We start from the raw sequence: 24,830 nt of genomic DNA on the forward strand, positions 1-24,830 counted from the left end.
AGTTTATAGAGACATGAGAATGCAGTCACGACCTTTAGCATCGTAGAAGCAATTAAATATTCATTCATACATCTTTGTTTAAAACCCTCTAATGAAAAGTTTTGGCCACGTTTCCGTTCGAAATTTTTATCTGGTACACAGCAACCGACCGACACGTAGAAATACCGTAAGAGGAAATTAGTATTCGACAAAGAATCCAGAGTCCTTCCTGGCCTTGGTCATTGCTGGAAAAAAAAGAAGATGCAAAATTAGTTTTTTGCCTCAATCACGACGATACTGGAGAGACGCACCGGCAATGATTGCGCTACCGACACCTGAACCATCCTCAGCATGGTGGGTGACAATCTTCTTGCCGCTTTCACCGAAAATGTCCGTAAGCGCCTCATGAACTCGGTCCGCAAAGTTGGGGTATTTCTTGGCACTTTTATTAGCCTTATCCAATATATAGAAAGGCTGTGTAGGCATAAACATACGTTGTACAAACTTCCATCGGCGCCAACGGCACATCCTTCTTCGAGGTACCCCTTCTTGCTAACAATGGCGGCGATACCACACGCAGAAAGCCTAGCAGATCGGGTGCCGACCAACACAGCAAGCTTTTTAAAGAACTGACGCTCTTCAAGGGTAGTTTCAAGGCCGAAGAAGTGAGCAAAGACACCGATGATGGTCAAAAGCTCTTCGGTAACATCGCTTATGACGTGACTTTAGCAAAAAAAAAGGCAAATTGCAGTTTGAATTGCACTTACGCTTCCATGAGAGACAAGAAAGCGGTGTCGAAAGCATAGGCCTTTTCGAGCTTGTAGGTGTTCTGACCCAAGAAAAGGTCACCAGAATCGATGAGCTCGCAGAGAACGAGACGGAAGATTTCACCAAGGTAAAGACCAGCAATCATCTTCTCAAAGGACTGCAGAATAGGTCAGTCAAAATATAATCAATCACGAAAAGGTTGCTCACCTGCTCTCCTGGCTTGTTGGAAGATTCATCAATGATAATGTCGTACTTGGTTCGGGCTTGAATGTTGTTAGCAATAGCTGGATATTGGGGAAGGAAACTCACGAAGGTGTTGGTGGTCGAAAGAGTCGAACGCTCCCCATTCACACTGTCAACATCCGTCTCTTAATCAGCTCCTCTGCCCAGAGCTCATATGCAGAAAAAAAGACGCTGGATTACTCACGTTGATAGCCATTCCCTGTTCCTCGGGCAATCCGACGTAGTCGATCTTGGGGATGCTGCCGGCGGTCTCCATGTAGGCAGCGTTACAGCCGGTTCCGAAGATGACAGCGATCTTGGTGTGGGGGTCAACGTAGTTGGAGGCGATAAGAGTACCGGTAGTGTCATTGATGAGAGCAGTGAGTTCCGCGGGGACGTCCTATAAAGGGCGTCTGCATTAGAAGAATAACAAAGTTCAAGAGGGATCAACGCACCATACGCTTGAGACTGTCCTTGAACATGGCGGCGACATCGTATCCTTCAATGTTGGGAGCACCGAATCCCTTGGTCCAACGGATAAGAACTGTACCGTGATGATAAGAAGTCATTCAGGCGTAAAAAATGGTTACTTACCACCGTGATCAATTCGGTCTTGACTGTTTCAAAAGATGAGCTTCACAATATTATTACTACAGCTGCGCACGTACGAGCAAGGGTAGGAGAACTGATTGGGTTCCGGCGGTCAATTTTCATTGTTTACGGAAGGTGTAACAGTCAACTTACAGTGAAACCAAGGGGGAGGATACCGTCTTTTTCAGTGCGGCCGAGGGTATCGCGGATGAAGCTGTTTAAACACTCTGCGCAAAAGTCCAGACTGTTCTTCGTGTTAGGAATGCAGTGGATGAAATGGCAAGGCACGCACAGAGCTTGTCCCTCGCCTTGCTTCTGTTCCTCGGTCAATCGGTACTTGGTCTGAGTGACTTCAAACTTTCCACTGCCTAGAAGAGTAACGAGACAGACTCGAAGATTGGTACCACCAAGGTCGAGAGCGAGGAAATCCCCGACTTCGTTACCGGTAGGCCACTATGCACAGTGAGGTATATCAGTAAAGATGTGAACACACCGAGAAAATTGAACATACGCCAAACACATAAGTAGGAACTGGAAAAGTAACTACATTCAGCATGGATAGACACAAGCGATGTGTGACTGTGACTCACTCATAGGCTACAGGGGATCAGCTTGGAAAGTCTAGTTGGAAGAATCACAAGACTCACCACAACTTGTCCATTCTTCTGCAACCCGTTATCAAGAGTCTCTTCAATGGCATGGACGATCATCCTCATCCTCTGGGGAGTCACTGCAAGGATCTCAGGTTTGCAGTCTAGTCTCGGCGGTGGAACATCGGCTTACGGGTAAAAAGACTTTCGTACTTCCTCAAGAGATCGGCCATAGTCTCTGCAGATAATGATTAGGCGACTGGGCTAAAACGCCCATCCTCGGTTATCAACTCACTCTTCCCAGCATGAGGGAATTCGATATCCTCCTACAGCGACATTCGGGTCAGATCCATTGCGCGTCTCGGTGCTTGTGACATACATTTGTCCTGGTGTGGTATACAGTCTGAACGCCTCCTGGAGTCATCACCAAACCACTGCCTCGCCTGCTGGTTCGGCCACTGCCACTGGTGCTGATGATTCTCTCGGGGTCTACCTGAGCAGGGATCGAGGCCTTGCGGCCAGCGGCGGAGCCAATGTTTGTACCGTTCTCCAAAACGGCAGAGCCAGAGCCGGTCCTCTGGGTGGTTGTAGGCGCCGTGCTAAGGTTCTGGACGCGGGTTGCGAGCTGGTCGGGGGTCTCGGACATGGCTGTGCGCTGGCGGAGGGTGGCGGCCATTGTGTTTGTCAGCGGGGGATGGGGAACGGAATACTCGCAGGGGATGGCGGAAACGGAATACTCACGTGGATGTTAAGTGTAATGAATGGCGCTGGGACAAAGGAGGGTGTGAGCCGTGGCCACGTGCGGTGCCTGGGAAAGGAAGGGGGGCAGGTTCCACACGGGAGGGGGAACTCACTGCAGTGTGTATTGGCGGGGGAGAGCAAAGGCAGAAGGAAGCAGGGAGAAAAAAGAAGTGGAAGAAGCCCCTCCACTGCAGATATTTCGGAGCGCAACGAATCTCCTCCCTCACCCATGACGTGTTTCCCACCATTCCTCATCCCCTGACTTCATTTTCCTTCTCCCACGCATTCTCCCTTCACTGTCTACCTCAGCCTTGTGCCACTCAGCACTCCTCCAAGCCAGGCGCCCTGCCATATACCATACATGCATGCATCTCCTGCCAGGCTCTTCTGCCCATACTTCCCCACCTCCTCCCTTCTTCCACCTCGCGACTTGGGGGGGCCTGCGGCTGTTGCGCCTGCCTTTGCCGCTTTCCCTGACCGTTGCCGAAATTCGACGAAAAATTCCAAATTCAATTGGCCAAGACCGTTAGTTACGAGCGGCCGGTTTCCGCTCTTGCTCACCCTCTCCACATCTTTGTTCCGCTTGAAATAACAACTTTTATTATGGGGATGATTGGGGAGTCCAGGCGAGAAAGGGGAATCCAGAAGTCAAGACGTAATCCTCTTTCAACTTCCAAACTACTTTCAAAATCCGAAAGTCAAAAGTGCCAAGTACCAAAAAGCGACGACAGCCATCATCATCATTTTGAACCGCCGCAAATTCTATTCGCCATTCGATATTCGGTACTTGATTTGTGAACTTGCAAAATCTGCAAAAATGTGTTGGTGTAACCTGGGCGTGGGGTCATCTTTGCTTCTTGGGGCCCCTCAGAGGAGCCCCGTTTATTGAGAATCACAGCCGAATGGTGCAGCACTAATTCAGGCGTGTTCGTCGTGTGCACGCAGCGAAAGTATCGCGATCTTTTTTTGTGCTGTCCGCACTCTCCATGATCTCGAGAAGGCATTTCAGCAAGTCTTCGTTTCCACTGTCCTTCCTTGACTTCCATTCACAACAATCCCCCGTTACCTACTGACACTCACTGCTTGACTCAGTCGCAACGACTGACAAACTGATTGCTCCTTTGTCAACTTTAGACCTTACAACGAATCTTGGGACATTGTGAGTACTTGCTCTTACATTGCCGATCTTCTCGATTCCTTTTCTACAGCTTTTTTCCTTTGTTTTCAAAAACGTATGCATCTTGTTGCCTTTGCAGCTCGCAGACAATAAAAAGGCCGGGCAACATGATCTTTCGCCACCACTTAGGTGGCGATGTTTCATCTTGATATCTAACCAGACTTTAAGGCAAAGCAATACCAATCATACTTTTTTCTGTTGCTTGAAATCTCTGACTAACAGATCAAGGCGTGGCCACACACTTACCCAATTGACCGTTCATCAATAGATGTGGGGAGGGTATTGGTCACCTTTACAAACCATGTACGGATACCACGGAGCAGTGCGTCTGACCTATCCTCCAATATTTGGCTGATGTGTAAATGTATAAGATGATGAGTCCCTACTATGCGGGTGGGCTGGGAATCCCATACATGATGGGTATGGGAGGTCTAGGTTAGTGTTCTCTCTTCTTAAGCTCTCGCCAAGGACAGAGCTGACTGAAGTAGGCTACGGTCTTGGGGCGAGTATGTACGGAATGGGTATGGGCATGCCTTACCCCTATGGTATGACCGCTACCAATCCTTATGCGTATACGGGAATGGTATGTGTTCTAATACACATTGTACAGGGGACTTGGATCCAAAAGCTGATTGCTGAGCTGACGGGATGGCAGTACGGTATTGGATATTAAACCCCACTCCTTGAATCAGCAACAGTGAATCATCACGTGTAAGGAAGGCAGTTCCGAAGCTCGAAGCGGCATAATGCGATGCTAGCATTGTATAATAACAAAATCTTTGTTGTATGATATGTATGAATTACAACTATCCAATGACCCCCTCAATCATCCTCTGCAATCAAATATCTTGTGCCAAAAACTGCCCAAAGGTTACCTTCGCCCGCACTGTCGGCGAGCACCCCACGTCCCTCTTCCATAACATGTTCATAAGCAGGCAGCTGTATCTCGCTACATGACCAGATCCCCACAAGCCAGTTCTTGATATTGTTATCATCCTTCATCCTCGCAGCCACCAATTTCGGGTCGACTCCCATCCTGGGAGCATCTGCCGTAAATGGCTGGAGTACCAGGAGGACCTTTTCACCTTGATCACGGGCTTGAATCAATTCAGAAGATGACCATTTCAAGACTTTGCACCAGAATATTTCGCAATGATGCGTGGGGCCTGGGATACATGAAAGCGGTTTCAAGCGTATAGGGGCAGCCCGTTGGATGTGCTGTAAGGGCGTGGTTATATCCATGCCACCCTCATACCTCGGCGGCCGATTTCGCCCAGGACCCCGACGTGAAGGGTTGAGGATATTTTGCATGGATGTGTAGAAGAGATGTGTGGATGCCTTTGAGGACGACAGTAAATTTGCCAGTTGCACAGATGCGGGCGTATAACTGATGCAAAAGTGCATCAGAGATCACGCACGACCCAAAGAAGACAATGTAAACTAACCCTTTCCCATTCCATTTGGTAATCTTTTTCCCGTTGGGAGAGACACCAATTTCCCCTTCGTCTTCAGCCAGTATCGTTCTCTTCCTCGCTGCCAGATCCACTGTCGCTTTCCCAGACAATCTTGTCGCCTGAAGAGCCACCTTGGTTCCTGCCGATTCTTCCCTTTTGGCAGGCAGCTGATCAAGCCGATCGGTTACACGTCGAAAACTTTTTGGTTTGGACGCAGATTCTGGTTCTTGGGATTTACGACTGGGAGTGTGCAATGACACAGGCTGGAGTTTGGAAGAACCTCCAGCTGTCCGACGAGCTACGTCTAGGGGAGCGGGCGAGAAATGCTGCCGCATGTTTGAGATGGGGTGATCGGTTGGATTGATAAACGGACTAGCTGTTCTTGCTTTGGACCCAGATGTCTCTTTACTGCTCGTCCCACACTGCTCATTTCGACGTCTAAAAGGCGTTTGTATGGTAACATCGCTACTCTCGCTTCGCGCCTTTTGCTGATAATTCGGTGACGGGGGTGGCGGAGGATTCACTGGCAAGGATGTTATTTGCTCGCTAGCTTTGGGTCTCTTCTGTTTAGGAGTGCCCAGAGTGAAGGCAAAGGCGGATGACGTTATGGGCGCTGGCCTCTTATTAGGGCCAACACCTGGAGGGGGCATGATTTGCCAATGGCGTGAGAGGAAGAAGGGGAGGTAATTAGTTTAGAAAAGAGTGATAGATTATGCAGGTCATAGTCTTGTTATAGTCTGGTGTGCATCGATATAAAGATCAAGAAGCTTTAGATTCAGGCAAGCAACGAAGCACTCCAATTAATCGCATCTTGCATCTCGCGCCATTTATTTATCTTACATACGACTGACCGAAGTCATGTCGTCATGAATTTATGAGGGCCATCGTTAATTATTTATTTATTTATCGCTCGTGTGTCAGTCATTCATCTCAACTACGTTTGTTACATCGATATTGATCTCGTTATTTCCTCACAAAAGCAGCAAAGAAGTCATTTCATTGGCATCGCCTCTCGGCCCATCCATTTCCATCCCCACCGATCTATTGATATTCCCCAAAGCGGTCACATAAACCATGTCGGACACAAAGATCGCAGCTCTGCAAGCTCAGCTCCAGTCTTCTACCATCTCATTCCAGAAAATCGAAAATGGTACGTGCCTTGCTCTTATATGGCCATTGCTCTAAAGATATCACTGTACGCGTAGAGCTTGCCAGTGTAATTGAAGCGAGGCAACGTCTGGACTCCCAGTTGTCAGAAAATGAGCTCGTTCTTAAAGTATGTGACTCCGCGGATTTTCAGACGATAATGCTTACTTCAGTGTAGGAGCTCAACTTGCTCAAATCCCATAACACAGTATATAAGCTCATAGGGCCAGCCTTGGTTCCTCAGGTCTCAAGCGAAGCAAAAGTGAACGTGGAGAAGAGGTTGGAATTTATCCGGAGCGAAATGTAAGTGCACAGGCTATTCATCCTCCCATAGAGAAACCTAGATACTCACAAGCAGTATGGCCCAATAGTAAAAGAGTAGAGAGCCAGTTGAAAGAAGTTGAAGATAAGGCAGGTAGAAAGAAGGAAGAGGTGCGTCCCTGCAGTCTTCAATGCGTTACGAACCTCGTTCATAACAGTGTATCTCTCAGATTATCGTACTGCAGCAACAATTCCAAGCTTTACAAGCGCCCAGCGCTCCTCAACAATCGAAGGCTTAGATGTTCTATAGACTATCCCGATGCAGATACCACCGCCTGTTCACGCACTGTTTAAGCTCGCCCACAAACTGCACATATGCAGCCACGCGAACACCTAAGTTCCAATAAGCAACGCCAGAGTTGTGTTCTTGACTGATAATACTCTGCATTCTCTTCCCATACAACGCAGCTCATAATTACAGATCACGGCTTGAGCCGCTTCCCAATTTTTCAGTCTCTGCGTCTTCATTCTCGGATGTCGGAGAATCAACAAGTACAACTCCATCCACATTTTCTTGCACGTCGGTCTTGATGGGCTCAATGTCCCCAAAGGACATGAAAGGTGTTGCGTCAGGTTTCTCAGTATCCGCTGGAGATGCCAGACTCATTTGCCTAGGACTCGTGACTTTATTCCCTGCAATGTCCTTGAACGGTCCGTCTTCTCCATCTGAAGACAGTGAAGTGGTGGAAGTTAAAGGATCGCGAGAAACGTAGGAATCCATTGATTCTGATGCAAATGAGACATTGGCGGAATCGCCAGGGGATGAAGTGGCACCTCGGGATGGCGATGAGCGGTGTAAGTGTAGTCGGCGCATCCTGGATGAAGGATCAGCCCCACGGAAAACGCCATTTATACCGGAAAACGAAACATACTTATGGACTGCCCGCATGACGTATCTTTCCTACGGTCAGCATCTAAAACAACCACAATTGCTATACTTACAGGATGCCCCTGAATGTCACAATCGCGTCCTTGATCTCATCTTGAGTGGGCTCTTCCACTTGCTTGCCGACTTCATACAAGTTCTCTTCCGTGTCGATCATCGGTAAGCGCGTTTCGTCCGTTGTCCACGGATGTTCCTGAATCGGCATTAGAAAATATAACGATTGGAAACAAGCCGCTACGCACTCGTAAACTCGACATGTCAATACGCAATGCCGGATCTTTGCAAAGCATGCGCTCCATTAAATCCCGAAGCGAGGCATCCCAATCTTCAGGAATTCGCGGGCTGAGCTTATTAGCTACAGATCCTACACATTGTTGTTAATTCGATGACATGCACATACCTTCTTTCCACGACAGCAGCGTACAGCTCGATGATATTTGGATAATTGAAGGGCAAAGTGCCGGTCAACATGCAATAAAGAGTGACACCAAGAGCCCAGATATCTACTGCCTTCCCATGTAATTCACCGCTCGCTACAACGTAAACCGTGTCAACGCTTTGAGACGTGCCAGCTTTCAAGAGAGCTCACGTTGGAAGCTTTCAGGGCTTTGAAATGCTGGGCTACCACCAGATTTTTGAATCCTGTCATCCCCAGTCTTGGTGAACATCTCTGATACACCAAAATCACATAGTTTAACGAGTTGCCTATCTGCAGAGAGGAGTATATTCTCTGGTTTGATCTTTTATAATACTGTAAATCCAAAACATCTGTTGGAAAGCGATGCTAGAAATACTCACATCGCGATGTACAATTTCATTGGCATGCAGGTATTCCAAGCCAAGACAAAGTTGCCTGAAGTATTCCCTAGTCTGTTCGCGATCAAAGGTCGGCTGGGCATTTGAGTCGTCTTGCCCAACTTTGACTTTCATAAGGGTTCCCCCCGGCATGTATTCCAGCACGAGAAATAGAGCATCGGCGGTAGAAACTGATATGGCCTCATACAGATGCACAAGCTGTATGTCAGTAAGCGGAAAGGATGATACGACGCACATTGGGATGACTGCACGATAGTCAGTTCGGTTCTTAATGATGTTCATTATTGTGCGAACTCACTCGAGCTTTTTCATCACAGCAATTTCCCGTCGGATCAGCCCCAATGGGTCTTCCATCTTCTCATCTCCAGATTGTGTGTTGTCCAAAGCGCCGGACATCTCCTCCTTTTCCATGGGTTGCGGCGGCCGTTCTTGACTTTCTCCTTTATCCCCACTCATTGCTTTTCGCTCCCTTCCTTTCCGTAACTTACTTCGCATGCTTGCACGATGTTTCTCTTGAAGGGATTGGTGATGAAGCCTGGATTTTGAAAACTCTTTGATTGCCTGTTGGCGAGCACATCATTAGGGATGACAAAGGAATAGGAAGAGCCAAGCTCACGTATTTCAGGCCAGTGTTTATATCAACTCCTAGCTCAACTTTGGCGTATGCTCCTTGCCCAAGGCTCATCCCAATTTTGTACTGGTTGATCATCCGTTCTCCATCTTCGTTGGCTGTTTGCGTGCCATCAATGGTTTCACGAACACGATGAGCTGAGCTTGTTCTGCGATGATGCGTTCCTTTGGGCCTTAAGGATGGCGATGATGGGGAAGGAGATCGAACAGTGGTGAATACAGAGGGCGAAGCAAAAGGGGGAGATGTGGGGCGGAGGAAGGCGGGCGAAGCCGAAACCGGTAGAGGTGTGGAAATGGACGGTGGAGAGTCAGTAGTGGGCTGTGGAAGAGAGTCTGGAGACTCGATAGTAGAAGATGCTTGGGATGAAATCATCTCTAGTTGAGAAGGCGAAGTATCTTCTGTGACTGTCTGGTCTTTTGTCGGAGAGGGGGGTGAGATGATGGTCGCTGGGGGTGGAGGCTCGAGGAGAGTGGAGGGGAGCGAGGAAGGGCTGTCCCGATCCATGTTGGTGCAGGTGTGCAGGTGGTGCTGAGTGCCGGGAAAGTAAAAGAGACTATAAGGGGTTCGCCCAGGCGGACGAAAGACAGTGACGAAATGCACATCGAAATGTTCATGTGTATTACAACCTCGTCTCGGCCGCCGGCCCTCAGCGCATTATTCGTTCCATCATCATGCCTATTCTTCATATTTGTTTACAAGATTACAACGGCCAGTATACGGTACAAATGAGCACGCATTAGTCAGTAGTGGGCCGCCTCAATGCTGAACCTATATAGGATGCATACTGGAGCCGGACTTCATATGGGCCGGTATGGGCTGCTCTACTGGTGGTTTTTTGATCTTACGTATTAACCATCACTACACGCATATGAACCCCTGGAATATTACACATAGTCTAATACATCATATAAAAACGACGACGCTTGCTTAGGTTTAAATCGACAATGATGTCGAACCGCTTTTCATCCAATCATCCATCTCTTTACTTGTCATTGCTCCGATCTTTTCGATTTCTGAACCTTCCGAGTAATGAGTTTCTTGACTGTGGGTTTCTGGAGCCTTCGTTATATTTGTTGGTGTTTCAACTCGACTTGACGTTTCTTGCGCCACCATGCTAAGCCTAACAGATTCAGGATACAGAATCGCAAAGGTGAGATACGATGTATGCCCCTTCATTTCAGGGGAGGGCTTGGTAAGCACAGTACTAGGGAGAGTATTAGGTGGCTCGGTCCAAAGCAAATTTGTCTTTGGACGCGAATTTGCTGGAGCCGCATTGTCGGAACCAGTGACTGACGGCTGCTCTAACTTCCTCTTAGACCCCGTCTCCCCCTCCACAGGAATAGCGTCATCCGCTTCGATGCCCTTGACCTTCCGATTGTTCTCTTTGGCAGTTTTAATTTGTAATAGACGCCTCTCTTCTTTTCTTTGCTCGTGTTCTCGAAGATAAGAGACAACAGAAGAGATAGAAGATAAATAGGTGGTGTTGGGGGGAGGAGTAACGAGCTCATGTGTTCGAATAAGGACTTCTTGGGTTGAAATATCTGGAGTTCTCATGAGAACAAGGTGTCAAAGTGCCGGCGTTGGACGTACCTGAAAACCCTTCAGAACGCAAACAAGTGACAGTTTTGAGCACTTGCTCAAGGCAAGGGCTAAAGCAACAAATCCTGGTGATAATATCACGCTACATATTTTCAGCGATGACCCCACCCACAACGCCCATGTGAAGATACTCACTCGAAGGGCCTTGACCGCATGCGGAATGGCTTCCCAAGGTGCTGGGAGGTCAAGAAAAACTTTCACCTCGATGTGAGCCATTTCACAACTAAATATATCAAGACTTACCTCCTTCCACCCCCTGTGCGTCTCCGAAACCCTCTTTGCAGACATTTCGATGCTGTAAGCGAACGTTGGTCAAACCGTGCGATTCGAACTCTTTCCTATACAATTTCAGCGGAGTTCGCACACAAGACGAACTTACAAGGCAGTTTCAAAGCGTTGTCGATGGTATTCGAAAGACATCACTTGGCCACTTGGACCCACACTTCTGGAGAGACTATGTGTCATGCTCCCGCTTCCAGTTCCGGCCTCAATGACTTTCCCCCCCACACGCACACCAAGGCGCATGGTAATGTATGATATATCGGGAAGATAGAGGATTTGTGTACGGTGGGGAAGTGAAAGGGTCCACAGCTCCGGCGTGGGGCGAAGAACGTGAACGTAGCCTGGGTGAGGCGGCGGGGAGTGAATCTGCTCAAGTTATAAGCTGAGCCACCACATACAGGGACTCACCTTTGAGCCATACTTTTGCCCTATCAGCATATCATGCGGGTATCTTCCATATTTGTTGTGAAATGTTTCTCCTGGAGTGATGGTGATGGCGGTCATGTTGTCACGAGCCTGAAGATAAGCCTAGTTCGAAGATATGGAAACGTACCATGTAAAGGATGACAATGTCACCAGCCTCTATGTGAACTCTGGAGTGAAACATTGGCTTTCGAATATCCATAGTGTACACTAATATTGATTATGGGAAGGATGGGGTGAGAGAGGGTGATTTGTGGAGCTGTAAATGCCAGAGTTAGTTGTAATTGTATAAACATGGACTCAACCTTGAATTCTTCAGACTTTTGTTCCAGGTGCAAAACATTACGTAATACTACAAGAAGGAAAGCTCGTGCCTGAGATGAACTGGAATCGGGGACGGCTGATTTCTTGAGCTTGTTGGTTTGGTTTGATTCATTGAACGACTGGCGATTTTTGGTTTCTCATTCCAGCTCGCATCTACAGCTCATTCCACGCCGCACAGCGCCAATTTTCAACACCCGCCAGCCGCAATGGCCACAGATATCCGCCTTCTCGTCCATTCAGTTGTATACCCAACCAGCCATGAGCAATACACTCGTGACCAACAAGCTCTCTCAGACCTCTTCAAGGAACCAGGTAAGTGTCATTATTCTCCCTCCTGCCCATAATTTCATCCCCTGATGTTGTAATCTTAGAATTTCTTATCTCTCTCCAAACTCTGGCGGCCGATAAGACTTTGAGTCAGCCAGAAAGACTCATGGCTTCACTCATCACTGGAAGAGAAATGAAAACCAAGTGGAGAAGCAAAGCGTACGTTCCTTGCTGGGAGAACACACTCTGATCATTAGAATTACTCCAGAGACCCGTAAACCCGAAGTTAGACGAAGGCTTTTCAGCTTTTTGGAAGAAGAAGATTTTGCTGTAAGTCTTTACTGAATGCTATGGTTGTAATCAGAACGCATATGCTGATGCTGCTCGAAAGATTGCCCGTCCTCAATTGAGCCTGCTTGTTGCGGTAGCGCGTATCGAATATCCTAAAACATGGCAAAATCTCCCCGAGCTTTTCCTTGAACCACTTCTCTCAACTTTGCCTCACTTAGCCAACCCATCATCGCTGACTCCAGCTGCCTCGACATTGCTGATCAATGTTCTTTGGACGATCAATGCATTAGTCAAAGAGTGGAGGACTGTGAGAATTGCACAAGGAGCCACGGTTATGCAGACATTAGAACAGCTCTTCACAGAGCCTCTTCGTAAAATTTTGGATATTTGGGGCGAAAGTGAGAGAAACGGGGGGGGCTACTTGCCTTTAGAGGAAGCAGGTAGATACGCTTTCAAGTAAGTTACTGAATTTTTTTTCACCGTACTGACGTATCAAGGATACTTGCTCGATTTTGTCAATGGCACTGGTCCAAGGCAAAGCCAATGCAAACGGAAGAGGCTATCCTTAGGATTCAATACCTTGTCGGCCATTCCGTCACTCATGCCTCCGTTATCCAGTCAAACCGGCTTCGGTTGATCGCAACCAAAGTTCCTTCAGAAAAAACTCTTAGATCCATCACAAAACATTTGCGAGCGATAGGGAAATGGTGGCGTGCCATGATAGCTCTTGATCCCAAAGGTTTTTGTAAAATTGATGGAACCACGGCGGGCATTGGGTGGTGGTGGGGAGAGGTTGGTGGCGTCGTTGCAGGGACGGATGGTGCCATTTCTAACGATGGTGAGTTACCGCTTGCGAGTTACAGTGACTGACAATTAGACTCGGATGATTCGCCTTACCCGAAGCGATTCTTGCTCTTGGGATTGCTTCTCTTCAAAGATATTCTTCCCATCCTTGCTGCAGATCACCATGATAGTGAGTTTCTACTAGAGTTGTACTGCGCGCTGACAGTCGTTAGTTTTCACACCTGAGTTCATTCTCTCCGCTTTCCACTTATTGGTGGATAAACTTCTTCCTCTCACTTCTACGGATCTTGAAGCCCTTGAAGATGAACCTGAAGAATGGCTTATTGGCGAAAGTACTGACGCAGAGGCCTGGGCCTTTGAATTCAGAGTCAGTCAGGATCCTAATCTCTATCAAACTAGATTTCTGACAGTTTTTAGCCGTGCGCTGAGCGTGTTCTCATAGCACTCAATAATGCCTGTCGCAATGTTCCCAGAGAAAATAAGGTTATTGAACCAGCCATGCTGAAACTGCTTTCCGAGACACAGCGTAAGTTGAACGACCATCGAGTGGGCGCTGATATCCAGTCATTCCCCCTGACAATCTGCCTTCGGTCTTGCGACATGAGTCTGTATATTGTGCCTTGGGGCGCCTAAGTCGTTCAATGGCATCGTACGGCGGTGTAAATTTTGAATCTTTGCTCACGGGTATGGGCCCCTGGATTAGCCAGGGGAAGCCTTTGTAAGTACCTTAGTATAGGTGAAGCCTGCCATTATCATTATTTATGTGTGCTTAGGCACCGTATTGTCAAACGTCGTGTTGCTTGGCTTATTGGTGAATGGATGAGTGGCGATGAAGAATCTGCCAAACTCCATATAGTGTGGCAACTACTCTTGCACCTTCTCTCTGAGAGAGGGGATGCATCTGATCGGGCAGTAAACCTCGCAGCTGCAGTGGCCATCAAGGAATGTGTTGACTTGTGGGAACTTCCAATTGATTACTTTTTGCCTTTTCTAGAGCAAACAGTCCAGGGATTGTGAGTGTTGTAATGCTTAATATGAAGCTGATAAAGTCGGATCAGAATCAAACTGCTTGGCGAGGCAAGCACCTTGGATGGTAAAAGATATGTGAATGACACTGTTGGGGTTGTGATTGAAAGGGTTGGGGACAAGGTAAATTAATGATTTTTTGTTGTTGGCATTGTTCTCACAACACATACCAATCAAGATCATGCCATATCTACCCACTCTGGCCCAATCTGTGCCTGTGCTATGTAAGTTTCATATCCTCTAAACTTTAGTGAAACTGAGATAATGATGGTGGCAGGGCATGGTGCAATCGGTTTAGAAGGAGAATGGCTTTTCAAAGCGTCCCTTGTAGTCCTAACCACCAAGCTGGTATCTGTGAGTTGTTTCTTTTTCTTTATCTAAGAAAGGGAAAAAAAAACATTGACTCCATATAGGCAGCCAAGGAATCATCTGGCGGATTAATGGAGCTGGTTATTCCATTGATAGAAGAAAGCCTACAGCCACCAGCCAAAGAATTTTTCGAAGAGGATGGCCTAATTTTGTGCGTCGAGGGTGTAAAGTAACAAGTTGTAGACTTCGCTGACAAAATACTACAGATGGCAGACTGCCCTATACAATTCTGCATCGCCCTATCAACCGTCTCCAGAAACAGGACTTATACGTATTCTGCCTGGCTTATTACTTGTGTTGGGTTCCAACTTGGACTTGTTGCCGAAACTCCTGAGTTTATTGGACTCTTACCTTCTGCTTGATCCTGTCGGAATAAGTCAGGTTAGTTTACAACAAACAGTAAAATTTACAATCTGCTGAAATGTTTTCTAGGCTCATGGGCAAGCTATTGCCTCGAATTTGGCCATGGCACTGTCAACTAGCACTGGTAACGAATCAGCAGTCATCCGCATTCTTGCCACAGTGTCTCTTTGGACGCGCATTGCTCCACTTCCTGTCATTTCGTCTTTGCTCCTTCAGGCTGGTATATTCCACCATATAACAACGGCCTTGGAGGATGACAAAGCTTCAGGCCTCGTCCTTGCTGCATACCTGGAAATACTCTCCAGAATTGCAATGAACAATCCAAACATCTTCCTTCAAATGGTGGAAGAGTCTGCAAAAATTCAATCCCAAGATGTGCACAAATTACTAGAGGAAATCTTAGATGCTGTGTGGAGGAATTTTGACTATGTAGGGGAGACAAGATTGAGGAAAGTTGTGGCTATGGGAGTAGGAAATTTGCTTTTGACTGGCAACCAACAAGTCATGGAGAGGCTTGATGGTGACTTCAGTATGTGGTTGGACTTGCAAGCAACTGTATACTGATGACTACTGAGCAGTGAACATATTTTTGGATGTCTTAGGTGAAGTACAACAATCTGAGGGAAGCCTTTCAGTGCAAGAGTCAGTGCTGTGGTATTTCTTTTTATAGGATTTTTTCTCTGATATTAATTGCAGAACTGGTCTTGCACCCTGGATAGATGACAACAGTACCCTTTGGACCGAGATAGAAAGTATGTTGCTTCATGTGTATTTGTTGTCTTGGACATGGTCTAACTATTTTATAGATACACCTGAAGGACAACGACGATTGTCTTTGGAAGACAATGATCCTGCATACACTGTATCTCTCAAAGACTTTATTTTGCAGCTTCTAAATCAAGCCTCATCTGTAGGGTTAAATCCCTACTGGGAGAAAGCAGATGCTGGCACAAAGCGAAGCTTGGAGAAGTTCCTAAATTAGAATTTAAACTTACATTTGGGGTAGATAAAATGCATGGTATTTCAATGATAATTCTGAATTGATGAAACAAGCTGACAATTCCCTCAAGGAAAATGATGTTCCTGAACCTGTTGTGGCATAAAAACCCAGGAATTGAATTGGCAGAACTCTGAGTCAGATTTACCATGAAAGGAAATTCCTCTTGAAATAAAAAAAAGCCATATGAATTAAATTGCCTTTAGTAATCAAATTGTCGAGAGCTTCATTAAGGCATCCCAGGTAGGGGCTGGGACTGGTGCTGGGGCAATGGAGATCGATGATGAGAGTCTCCTTGGTGTGTAAAAGTACTTTGGCAGGCAGCATGGACATGCCATGGCTAACAGAACATCAATAGCTCAATGAAAGAAGGTTTGCCCCTTCTACAAGACCCTTTTCTTTTGCCTTCCTTGGTGACAGGGCCTCTGTCATTGCCCACCATGCCTCTTCGACCCTCCACACCTCTCTTAATCATCCCAGCAGAGATCTCACTGCTCTCAATGGTTTGATCGAGCACCAAAGGGGCGAAATGGCTGCTGATGACTCAGAAGATGAGTTGTCAAGAGAGGATGGTGGTCTCTTCAGGGACAGTGCAGGTGAAGCTAGCAAGGCCAAGTCAGAGGCAGATGCTCCGCTCATCGCAGCTATCCACAGGGAGAGCCGCTCTTTGTCACGAGCCTGCACAGAGAAGAAGAGATAAGATATCATAGGAGGGAGTTACATAATAGGAAGGCAAGATCCGATTCAGATAAGAAGGTCCAGTTGGACCTCCAGTTGGACCTCCAGTTGGACCTCCAGTTGGACCTCGAAGGATATAAATAGATTTCTGTAGAAGTATATAAAGGGGAGCTTTGTCCTCGATCTTGATCTTCTTCCCCTCGAAGATCAATATTTCATAAGTTACTTTGCGAAAGGTCCTTGAGCTCCCAGTGCTCACTCTCGTCTTACCTTGCACCACCTTCCACATAAACTTACTCCACTAGTATATAAGCTTGCCTGATCTTCCCAAGCGAATATACCTCCGCCCTATACCATACGCCAACAGACAAGTGTCAAGAGGTATATCATACATATATCTCATTGCTTAGTTAAACTACGGCTTTCTATCTCGTCTCCAAGGCCGGACCTTGTTGGGGATGAGTCGTAACAGTAAATATTGATCTTCCACACTTGTGGTTGGTTGGTATAGACTTCAAGTACCTTTTACCTTCGACACATACGTATACCCTTATACAACTTCATCAACAACCTCAGCCACCTATAACCTCATACCACCACTTCGTATACCATATCCTATATCATGTCAGGTCCATCCACTCATAGTGGTCGAGCTGTGGAAAAGGTCGAAAAAGGCAAGGAAGTAGAACATACCCTCGATGACGACCACAATCCCGCGGGTTCATTCAACACCAATCCTCAATCCGATCCATTTACCGCTGACAACACATCAAACGACACCCAAACCCAACTCGAGATGATGCGCAACCATATTGCAAGACTTGAGCAACAGAAGGAAGAGTTGGTGCATAAGTTGGAAGAGAGCAAAATTGAACAACAGATGTTTGATAATAGTGAAGATAACGAGGGTGAAAACGAACAAGAATTGGATGAAGAAGACGAAGAACCTAGATCAAGCCGCAACCTGTCAGCGCAGACACCACACCCAGAAGTTAAAAGGGAATACAGCCGACAACGCACCTCAGTACCCTCCAGTCGACCTCAAAAACCGAAGGTATCCCAACCCAAGTACTACCATGGGCAGCATGCCAAGCTCTCAACCTTTATCACTCAAGTGACAATGGTGATTACCCTCCAACCTTCTCGTTTCCCTACCAAGACCTCCAAAGTCCTATACGCCGGATCTTTCCTCCGAGACACCCCATTCTTATGGTTTCAACCCTTCGTAACCATTGATCCCCAGCCCAAGTTTATGCTGGACTTCAAGAAATTTTGTGCTGAATTAAGGAAGAGCTTCAGGGATCCAGACAAGGAACAGACAGCAGAATGACAACTAAACATGCACACTGTTCATCAGCAAGGTTCTGTATCCTCATACCTCACAACCTTTATGTGTTATGCCACCTTGGTTCAGTGGAATGACGAAGCGAAGAAGGCTTGTTTCGACAAGGGCTTGAAGGATGACATCAAAGATGAACTCATCAGACTACCCAAAGCCAAGTCCTTCAAAAACCTCCAAGACATGGCAATCTGCATTGACAGTCATCGGTATGAATGGGTATTAGCAAAGCGAGACCAGCAACCAAAGGCGCCTTTCAACGCTATCCGAAGTGACTACACCCACACCTCTTACAATAAACCCACCCCAACAACTTCAGGCATTTCTCTGCAGCAAATGGCACACCGATAAGGTCTACCACTACCAACACCATCTTCAATAAAGAGGTGACACCAGTGGTCAACCTAAGGGCTGCATTTGTCCCAAGCTCAGCTAGGATAACCAGACATGGACGTCTGACTCCAGAAGAATACCAGAGGCGAAAGGATCATAACCTCTGCCTCTATTGTGCTGACAAAAACCATCAAGTCGCCAAGTGCCCAGTGGTCCCCTCGCAACAATCCAATACTACTCTCCCTTCAAAAAACTAGATATGCTCTTGTCTGCCAATGTCGAAGAAGAAGGTAGCTGGGAAGAAGAGCGAACTGCCAAACCAGCCAACACAGACTCCTGCAAATTTTTTCAAACTCTCAGATATAATAATAGAAACAACAAAAGCCAACTCACAATCGATTTCCTCATTCTTCGCAACAATGTTTATCCAGCTTTAATCGATTCCAGTGCCTCCACCAACTTCATCGACAGAAGATTCATCCAGACCTTTAACTTCAAAATGACAAAATTAGAAGAGGCAACCCATTATACCTGTTCAATGCTGCTGGCCAGTGAACTATGATCGAAGAAGAAGTCAACATCATGATTAATTTCCAGAAACCATTTGGACATACCTGACTTCGACTCCTCATAACTGACATCGGCTCCTACCCTATTCTTTTAGGTATAACCTGGTTACAAGAGCACAATCCATCCATCAGCTGGGAAACACTTTCCATACACCCACCTGTATTACAGTTGATGAGTGCCAACAAACTTAGCCATGGTCATTACCAATGACAAACCTCCAGAAGAAAACACCGATGCCAAAATAGTACCTAAAGAATACCATCAATATCTAGATTTATTCGACAAGAAAAGCGCCGATACACTCCCAGAACATAGGTCTTTCGACCACCATATCCCTCTCGAAGAAGGAAAGAACCCACCTTTTGGTCCCATATTGTAAGTGCAGAGCCCTTACCACCACTCGTTCTCACCATATGGTAGGATTTATTCCGTCCTATGCATTGGTCGATGTTGGTAGGTGAGATTTGATGCTGAAACACGTCTTTCGGACTTCGCCGAAATGCGGCATCGAGCTCTGTCCGGCCTTTATCCTATGCATGATATTTTATTCTCATGCATAGGACCGGCAATTGCTGCCGAAATGCGGTGGCGGACTTCGCCGGATCTCTGCCCCTTTTTTCGATGGACTTCTGTTTGTTCTCTTTAACCTCGGGCGCGGGACAGGTTTCATTTCCAGGACATGTCCCCTAATGAATTTGAAATTTTTTATTGCTGTCCCGCCCTTAAGGTTGAAGTAAACTTGAATTTACTCCAGCCTTTCCATATGCATAGGTTCAAGTAAACTCGAGTTTTTCAATGCGGTTGTCCCAGAATTAGAAACAGTTTGTAATCCCGGTTAACCCTGTGATGTATCTATTAGAACTTAGAAATTTGCATTCCTGCTACCGATCGTTCTACTCTTTTAGGACTTCACATTCTTGATTGATCTTTATTCATCCATCCACCCCCCACTGACATTGTCTCTCGGGCTTGAGTCCTAATTCATCCACACTCTTCCTGACCCCACACGCCTTGCGCTGACCAAATTTACATCGCTCAAGATGCCACGTACCAAAAGCACCAAGGGACGCGATGACTTCCAGCTGGTAGACAGCATGGATCCACGAGTCGTGCAGGGTATGCAGGAAATCGTGGTCTTTCACAGAAGCAACCTCGAGAAGGATGTGCAGTGCCAATACAATAACAAGAACAAGCAGTGGGAACTTTTCTGCGACCACATGAACTTCTCAACAGGGTGAGCTGCTTATAACTATTTTTCAAGCGTGACACTTAATCGGGCTGATTTTCCAGCCGTACTGTAACTCCTGCAAATGCGGCTGTATATATCTATGACTGGATCCTTCGCCTTCCGAAAAACCATTTCTGTAAGTAATGACATGCCCCACTGCGTTCATCTTGACAAAAAATCGGTGTCCAGGTCAACCAAATGAACCACATCCTGCCGTCAAAGATAAACAAGTGCAAAATGGCCAAGCAATGCAAATAATTTCTTCTGAGCAAGCGCACCTTCAATCAGCGGCCAATGAGCAGGTTGAACAGGACGTCATGGATGATGCAGATGGTGAGGAGGATGAAGAGGGCGCATTGGAGGTCGTCACCCGGGAAGAGCGCATGCAGTTGATGGCTGAGGTCAACAGCATAGAGGAGTTTGTAAGGCTCCGTAGGGACCTTGGCTATGATGATGCAGGTCCGTGTATTCTGCTATGGTCTGCAGAAACTAGAAACTAACTGACAAAGTAGATGCTAGCCTGCAGCGCTTACTCGACTGTAGTCAATCCCCTAGTTCCATCAAGCTCTACGTTGCTGCTCTTGTCGATCTTTGGGAGCGTCAGAAGGCTATGGGCATGAACAACTATCCCTCGCCCCGTACAAAGGCGGTCAACTCTATTCTACGCGTGATTGATCGCATCCGCAATGCTCGTCGGATACTCAATTTTGAGGATATGGGTGATGGTGAGTCTTGTTTCAATACTTTTTATATTACACAACTCATGCTTCCCATTTAGATTTGTACTATGACAGCATCGGCACAGTTGAGAACATGAAGAAGATATTCCTGCATTACCTCCATCGAAACACCTTTGAGGCTTTGCGCGACCTTACAGCCCAAGCCATTGGTATTTACGGGCTTCTGCGTGCTGGTGACCAACTTAAGACCACCCTCGCCTCCCTCTCCCTTAGGCACTTCCCAGATGAAGGTCCTACCCCATGCTATGGTGTTGTTATCACTATCAGAGAGGGGAAGACTAACCACGAAGGCAAAATCCAGTATGCGACTTTGCTCAGAAACAAAGATGTGGATCGATGCCCAGTTTCTTTCCTGGCCTTGATGCTGTTTGCGAGGTGAGGATATTATGTAACATGTAACCCTAAGATATCAATTCTGATGATTTCACTAGATTTCATTCTGGTCGAGAGACCTTCCCAAATTCAAATACTTCTTTTCCTTCATTTGAGAGTCATCGTGACTGGTATCCCATACCTCTCTTTGTCACCCCCCAGACTAAGTATGTGCATCTAAAGTATGGTACGCTCAATGCCAGTGTCCGTCAAGCTCTATTAGCTTGTGGCATACATTGCAAAGCTTCGACCCATACGTCCCATAAATGGGGAGTGCAGCTGGCTGAACAGGGCGGAGCGCCAGAGGAAGAAATTTCCAGACACAGTCGGTGGTGCACCAAAGTCATGGAAACCACGTATCTCAGCCACTTCCCACTGAAGGCAATGAGGGTTCTTGCTGGATTTCCTAGCAAGAAGGGTGCTTACCACCTTCCTCGTCATGCCGATGTGCCGAAGGAGTTGAGTGATATGGTTTTCCCTTGGCTCGATGATGTGTAACTGTTTTCTTCTACAAATGCGAGTAAAGATGGATAGACTGACATTGTCTTCACAGTGAAAAAGAGCTCAATGACCCCAACCGTCAGGAAGACGACAAGGCCGGCCACGCCTTCCTCGAGCTCTTGCGCTATTTGAGCAAGGTCGTCATCCAAGACGCTCCATTTCTTCGCTGACTTGTTCCCAATCTGTATGTCTGGAAGGAACCTCTCTTTTCAGCCCCGTCGTATGTCGCTTTTGAGGCTAAGGCTCTTGCCGAGGCTGAAATTGCACAGACGACGATGAGTCAACAGATAAGGCAGGTGATGCCTGAGTTGGCGGATTTTATCTCCACCAATTTTAAGGCGGTGTTTGATGTGCTTAGGAAAATCGATGCTAAAAGCCAGGACACGAATGCTTCGCTTGCCGAGCTTTCAAAGACTGTCTTGGAGGAACGTCGATCTGGAAAGTACGATGCCTTGTTGGCGGGGATTGGTGACGCCTTCCACACCATCGCTCGGGACCTGAGACACCAAGATCTGCCTGGAGGTTAGTCACACTTCTCAAGGGCATCGGAAATGTCAGCTGACAGGGCATTGCTCCACACCAATTCCAAACTCTAGTTGACCCCTCCACCTCCTCTGTTACCAACTCCTCCTCCGCTGCCACCTCCTCCTCGCACGCCGTCTTCCTGACCCAACCACAACTCTTGGTCTTTACAATGGACCGAACCGTCAAGGATGTGAGGGAGCTCTGGGACGAATATATTGTGGGCAGGAATGGTCGACTGCCCGTGAGGGAAATGAGCCAGAGACCGGAATTTAGGAAAAGCGAGAAAGAGAAGAGAATGTTCAATCGTAGATGGCCTATCTACGACTCTATCAAGGGCATAGCTTCCAAAAGAGGCATGTCCGAGAGTGAGGCAGCGGCGTTGGTGGAGGCGTTTCGGGTCCAGAAAGGATACAAGCTCAACAAGCTCAGCGAAAAGATCCAGGACCATATTGAAAAAGGTGAGTTATAATTTCCTGCAAGTGCCGGCCGGCCCATTTTAGTCCTTCAACCCTTTTTCAATCGACCGACAGGCTTTCCAGCCCATCAGTATGATGCCCATGAAATGTAATTTGTAACGATAGCTTGTTCCGGCGTTCTAGTTATCTCGCATGATATGTGTGACAGTGTTTTGTATATATAATATAGATATAGATATTGCGTTCATGTATAGGATAAGTGCCAACTCTCATACCTAAGTAACTTGGAGCACACGCAACATAAGCATACGGCATAAGTAGTAAGGTCGTCTGAGCATGGAATAAAGACAAACTTGGAGCACTCAGTGGTGGTCATGCATATATTTTTGTCATGTTTGGGATGGTGCTACTTAGAGCGCTGGAGCTCATATTGCTATATATGTGTAGACTTATTGATATGAGTGATTTAATGCATATGCATACAAGAGGAGCAAGAACCAGACTGCCCGCTCGCTGTAAGATGAGCAATTTACATTTTGAAATGTGATTTAATCAACCCGCGTCAGACAACCCCACCAGGACATGTCCAGGACAGGGCCTAGGGTAGGTTAAGGTAACAGATTGTTTCCCCATACATACATATATATATAGATCTCATCCATAGTTATAGTTTTCTCTTTCTTAAGCGAAACTCATGCATATCAACCATTGCTAGTTTCGCATCCAGTAGACCACTATAACTATAAACAAACACTGAACACTTCCTCGAACGCATCCGAATGCCCTCTAGACCTATACCACGAACACCCATCCTTCTCACCCCCAGTGCCTACAGGTTCTTTCAACAACCAAATCTGTCCGAACGTCAGAAGCGGTGGCTACTCATGCTCGCCGATTACGACCTCCAGATTTCCCATATCCCAGGGGCCACTAATGTCATCGCCGACACTTTCTCCCAGCTCCGCAACTCCGACGCCCACGTCAACGCCCTCACCATGATGGTTCTTTCACCAAACGCAACCTTCCTGGTGGCTGAAGGGTATGGGCAGGACCCGGTAATGAGTATTTGGAGGGAAGTAGACCACCATCCTCCAGGTGTCCGCACTGCCGAAGTCAAAGGAGCATGGGGGGTTCAGGACAGTGCTGACATATGAGGACTGGCTCTGCATCCCCGAAGTACCAACCCTGCGAGAACAGTGCCTACAGGAATGCCATGATGCGATGGGCCATTTCGGGGTGGAGAAAAGACTTGAACTACTGCGTTGTAAGTACTTCTGGGATGGTATGGCTAGTGACGTAAAGGACTTTGTCAGCACTTGCCCAGCCTGTCAGACATCCAAAGCTACCACCACTAAGCCTCCCGGTGTAAGTGCAGAGCCCTTACCACAACTCGTTCTCACCATATGGTAGGATTTATTCCTATGCATTGGTTGATGTTGGTAGGTGAGATTTGATGCCGAAACGCGTTTTTCGGACTTTGCCGAAACTCGGCATCGAGCTCTGTCCGGCCTTTATCCTATGCATGATATTTTATTCTCATGCATAGGACCGGCAATTGCTGCCGAGATGTGGCAGCGGACTTCGCCGGATCTCTGTCCCTTTTTTTCGATGGACTTCTGTTTGTTTCTGCATACATCCATACATATATATATATATGTAGACACTGGGTGTCTCACTGAGTGTCGTAGTAGTATAGTGTGTAGTTGACTAGCAAAACATGCACTGGTTGTAATACATGTGGATTGAGTATTGAAGAACTACAACAATATGCGACTACTATTTTGCTAAGTACCAACTGTGTGTCAGAAAGTAAAGTTACACACATCAAATGCCACGTCATTATTAAGTATTTCAAATGTAACATTCTACACATGGAATGTTACATAATCTGGATGAATACATACACAACAAATATAGCTGAATATTCATACAGCTTATACATGGGAATGCATGCATGTAAATGCACTGCATAAATTCCTGCATGTAAATGCAATGCATAAATTCCTGCATATGCAATATGCATAGGAGGATGCATGCACAAAGACTGCATGCATAGAGAAT

At 46.8% G+C, this 24,830-nt stretch overlaps 9 protein-coding genes across 9 annotated transcripts; 5 read left to right on the top strand and 4 right to left on the bottom strand.

Moving 5' to 3' along the window:
* Nucleotides 1-177: 177 nt before the first annotated feature.
* CNBL1350 (hypothetical protein) lies at nucleotides 178-2,826 on the bottom strand (the record flags this gene model as incomplete). Its single annotated transcript, XM_767427.1, has 16 exons — nucleotides 178-224; nucleotides 291-414; nucleotides 474-690; nucleotides 747-904; nucleotides 955-1,010; nucleotides 1,057-1,099; nucleotides 1,175-1,369; nucleotides 1,425-1,513; nucleotides 1,564-1,586; nucleotides 1,638-1,654; nucleotides 1,714-2,013; nucleotides 2,072-2,103; nucleotides 2,151-2,157; nucleotides 2,208-2,338; nucleotides 2,446-2,476; nucleotides 2,530-2,826. 16 exons carry the CDS (start codon nucleotides 2,824-2,826, stop codon nucleotides 178-180), a joined length of 1,767 nt encoding a protein of 588 aa, XP_772520.1.
* A 2,064-nt stretch (nucleotides 2,827-4,890) lies between these two features.
* Nucleotides 4,891-6,172, bottom strand: CNBL1360 (hypothetical protein; the record flags this gene model as incomplete). Its single annotated transcript, XM_767428.1, has 2 exons — nucleotides 4,891-5,455; nucleotides 5,514-6,172. The coding sequence occupies 2 exons, from the start codon at nucleotides 6,170-6,172 to the stop codon at nucleotides 4,891-4,893; spliced, it is 1,224 nt and encodes a 407-aa protein (XP_772521.1).
* Nucleotides 6,173-6,596: 424 nt separating this feature from the next.
* Nucleotides 6,597-7,228, top strand: CNBL1370 (hypothetical protein; the record flags this gene model as incomplete). The annotated part of the gene is made up of 5 exons (XM_767429.1): nucleotides 6,597-6,672; nucleotides 6,728-6,798; nucleotides 6,847-6,971; nucleotides 7,040-7,100; nucleotides 7,160-7,228. 5 exons carry the CDS (start codon nucleotides 6,597-6,599, stop codon nucleotides 7,226-7,228), a joined length of 402 nt encoding a protein of 133 aa, XP_772522.1.
* A 176-nt stretch (nucleotides 7,229-7,404) lies between these two features.
* CNBL1380 (hypothetical protein) lies at nucleotides 7,405-9,826 on the bottom strand (the record flags this gene model as incomplete). The annotated part of the gene is made up of 10 exons (XM_767430.1): nucleotides 7,405-7,804; nucleotides 7,862-7,885; nucleotides 7,932-8,068; nucleotides 8,118-8,217; nucleotides 8,276-8,408; nucleotides 8,465-8,615; nucleotides 8,674-8,889; nucleotides 8,927-8,936; nucleotides 8,990-9,252; nucleotides 9,308-9,826. The coding sequence occupies 10 exons, from the start codon at nucleotides 9,824-9,826 to the stop codon at nucleotides 7,405-7,407; spliced, it is 1,953 nt and encodes a 650-aa protein (XP_772523.1).
* A 429-nt stretch (nucleotides 9,827-10,255) lies between these two features.
* On the bottom strand, nucleotides 10,256-11,828 carry CNBL1390 (hypothetical protein; the record flags this gene model as incomplete). The annotated part of the gene is made up of 7 exons (XM_767431.1): nucleotides 10,256-10,863; nucleotides 10,913-11,003; nucleotides 11,057-11,115; nucleotides 11,165-11,259; nucleotides 11,301-11,569; nucleotides 11,612-11,719; nucleotides 11,757-11,828. The coding sequence occupies 7 exons, from the start codon at nucleotides 11,826-11,828 to the stop codon at nucleotides 10,256-10,258; spliced, it is 1,302 nt and encodes a 433-aa protein (XP_772524.1).
* A 328-nt stretch (nucleotides 11,829-12,156) lies between these two features.
* CNBL1400 (hypothetical protein) lies at nucleotides 12,157-16,052 on the top strand (the record flags this gene model as incomplete). Its single annotated transcript, XM_767432.1, has 19 exons — nucleotides 12,157-12,262; nucleotides 12,322-12,436; nucleotides 12,475-12,547; nucleotides 12,582-12,964; nucleotides 13,006-13,346; nucleotides 13,386-13,481; nucleotides 13,525-13,679; nucleotides 13,730-13,838; nucleotides 13,877-14,030; nucleotides 14,086-14,325; nucleotides 14,371-14,461; nucleotides 14,517-14,562; nucleotides 14,616-14,692; nucleotides 14,752-14,858; nucleotides 14,914-15,088; nucleotides 15,140-15,599; nucleotides 15,649-15,712; nucleotides 15,767-15,822; nucleotides 15,877-16,052. The coding sequence occupies 19 exons, from the start codon at nucleotides 12,157-12,159 to the stop codon at nucleotides 16,050-16,052; spliced, it is 3,024 nt and encodes a 1,007-aa protein (XP_772525.1).
* Nucleotides 16,053-17,367: 1,315 nt separating this feature from the next.
* On the top strand, nucleotides 17,368-18,435 carry CNBL1410 (hypothetical protein; the record flags this gene model as incomplete). The annotated part of the gene is made up of 2 exons (XM_767433.1): nucleotides 17,368-18,019; nucleotides 18,107-18,435. The coding sequence occupies 2 exons, from the start codon at nucleotides 17,368-17,370 to the stop codon at nucleotides 18,433-18,435; spliced, it is 981 nt and encodes a 326-aa protein (XP_772526.1).
* A 1,592-nt stretch (nucleotides 18,436-20,027) lies between these two features.
* On the top strand, nucleotides 20,028-21,334 carry CNBL1420 (hypothetical protein; the record flags this gene model as incomplete). Its single annotated transcript, XM_767434.1, has 5 exons — nucleotides 20,028-20,221; nucleotides 20,278-20,351; nucleotides 20,405-20,693; nucleotides 20,759-20,940; nucleotides 20,994-21,334. The coding sequence occupies 5 exons, from the start codon at nucleotides 20,028-20,030 to the stop codon at nucleotides 21,332-21,334; spliced, it is 1,080 nt and encodes a 359-aa protein (XP_772527.1).
* A 793-nt stretch (nucleotides 21,335-22,127) lies between these two features.
* CNBL1430 (hypothetical protein) lies at nucleotides 22,128-22,822 on the top strand (the record flags this gene model as incomplete). Its single annotated transcript, XM_767435.1, has 2 exons — nucleotides 22,128-22,350; nucleotides 22,425-22,822. 2 exons carry the CDS (start codon nucleotides 22,128-22,130, stop codon nucleotides 22,820-22,822), a joined length of 621 nt encoding a protein of 206 aa, XP_772528.1.
* Nucleotides 22,823-24,830: the final 2,008 nt, after the last annotated feature.

This window comes from Cryptococcus neoformans, chromosome 12 (genome assembly GCF_000149385.1).
Source record: "Cryptococcus neoformans var. neoformans B-3501A chromosome 12, whole genome shotgun sequence".
Classification (NCBI taxonomy): Eukaryota; Fungi; Basidiomycota; class Tremellomycetes; order Tremellales; family Cryptococcaceae; genus Cryptococcus; species Cryptococcus deneoformans.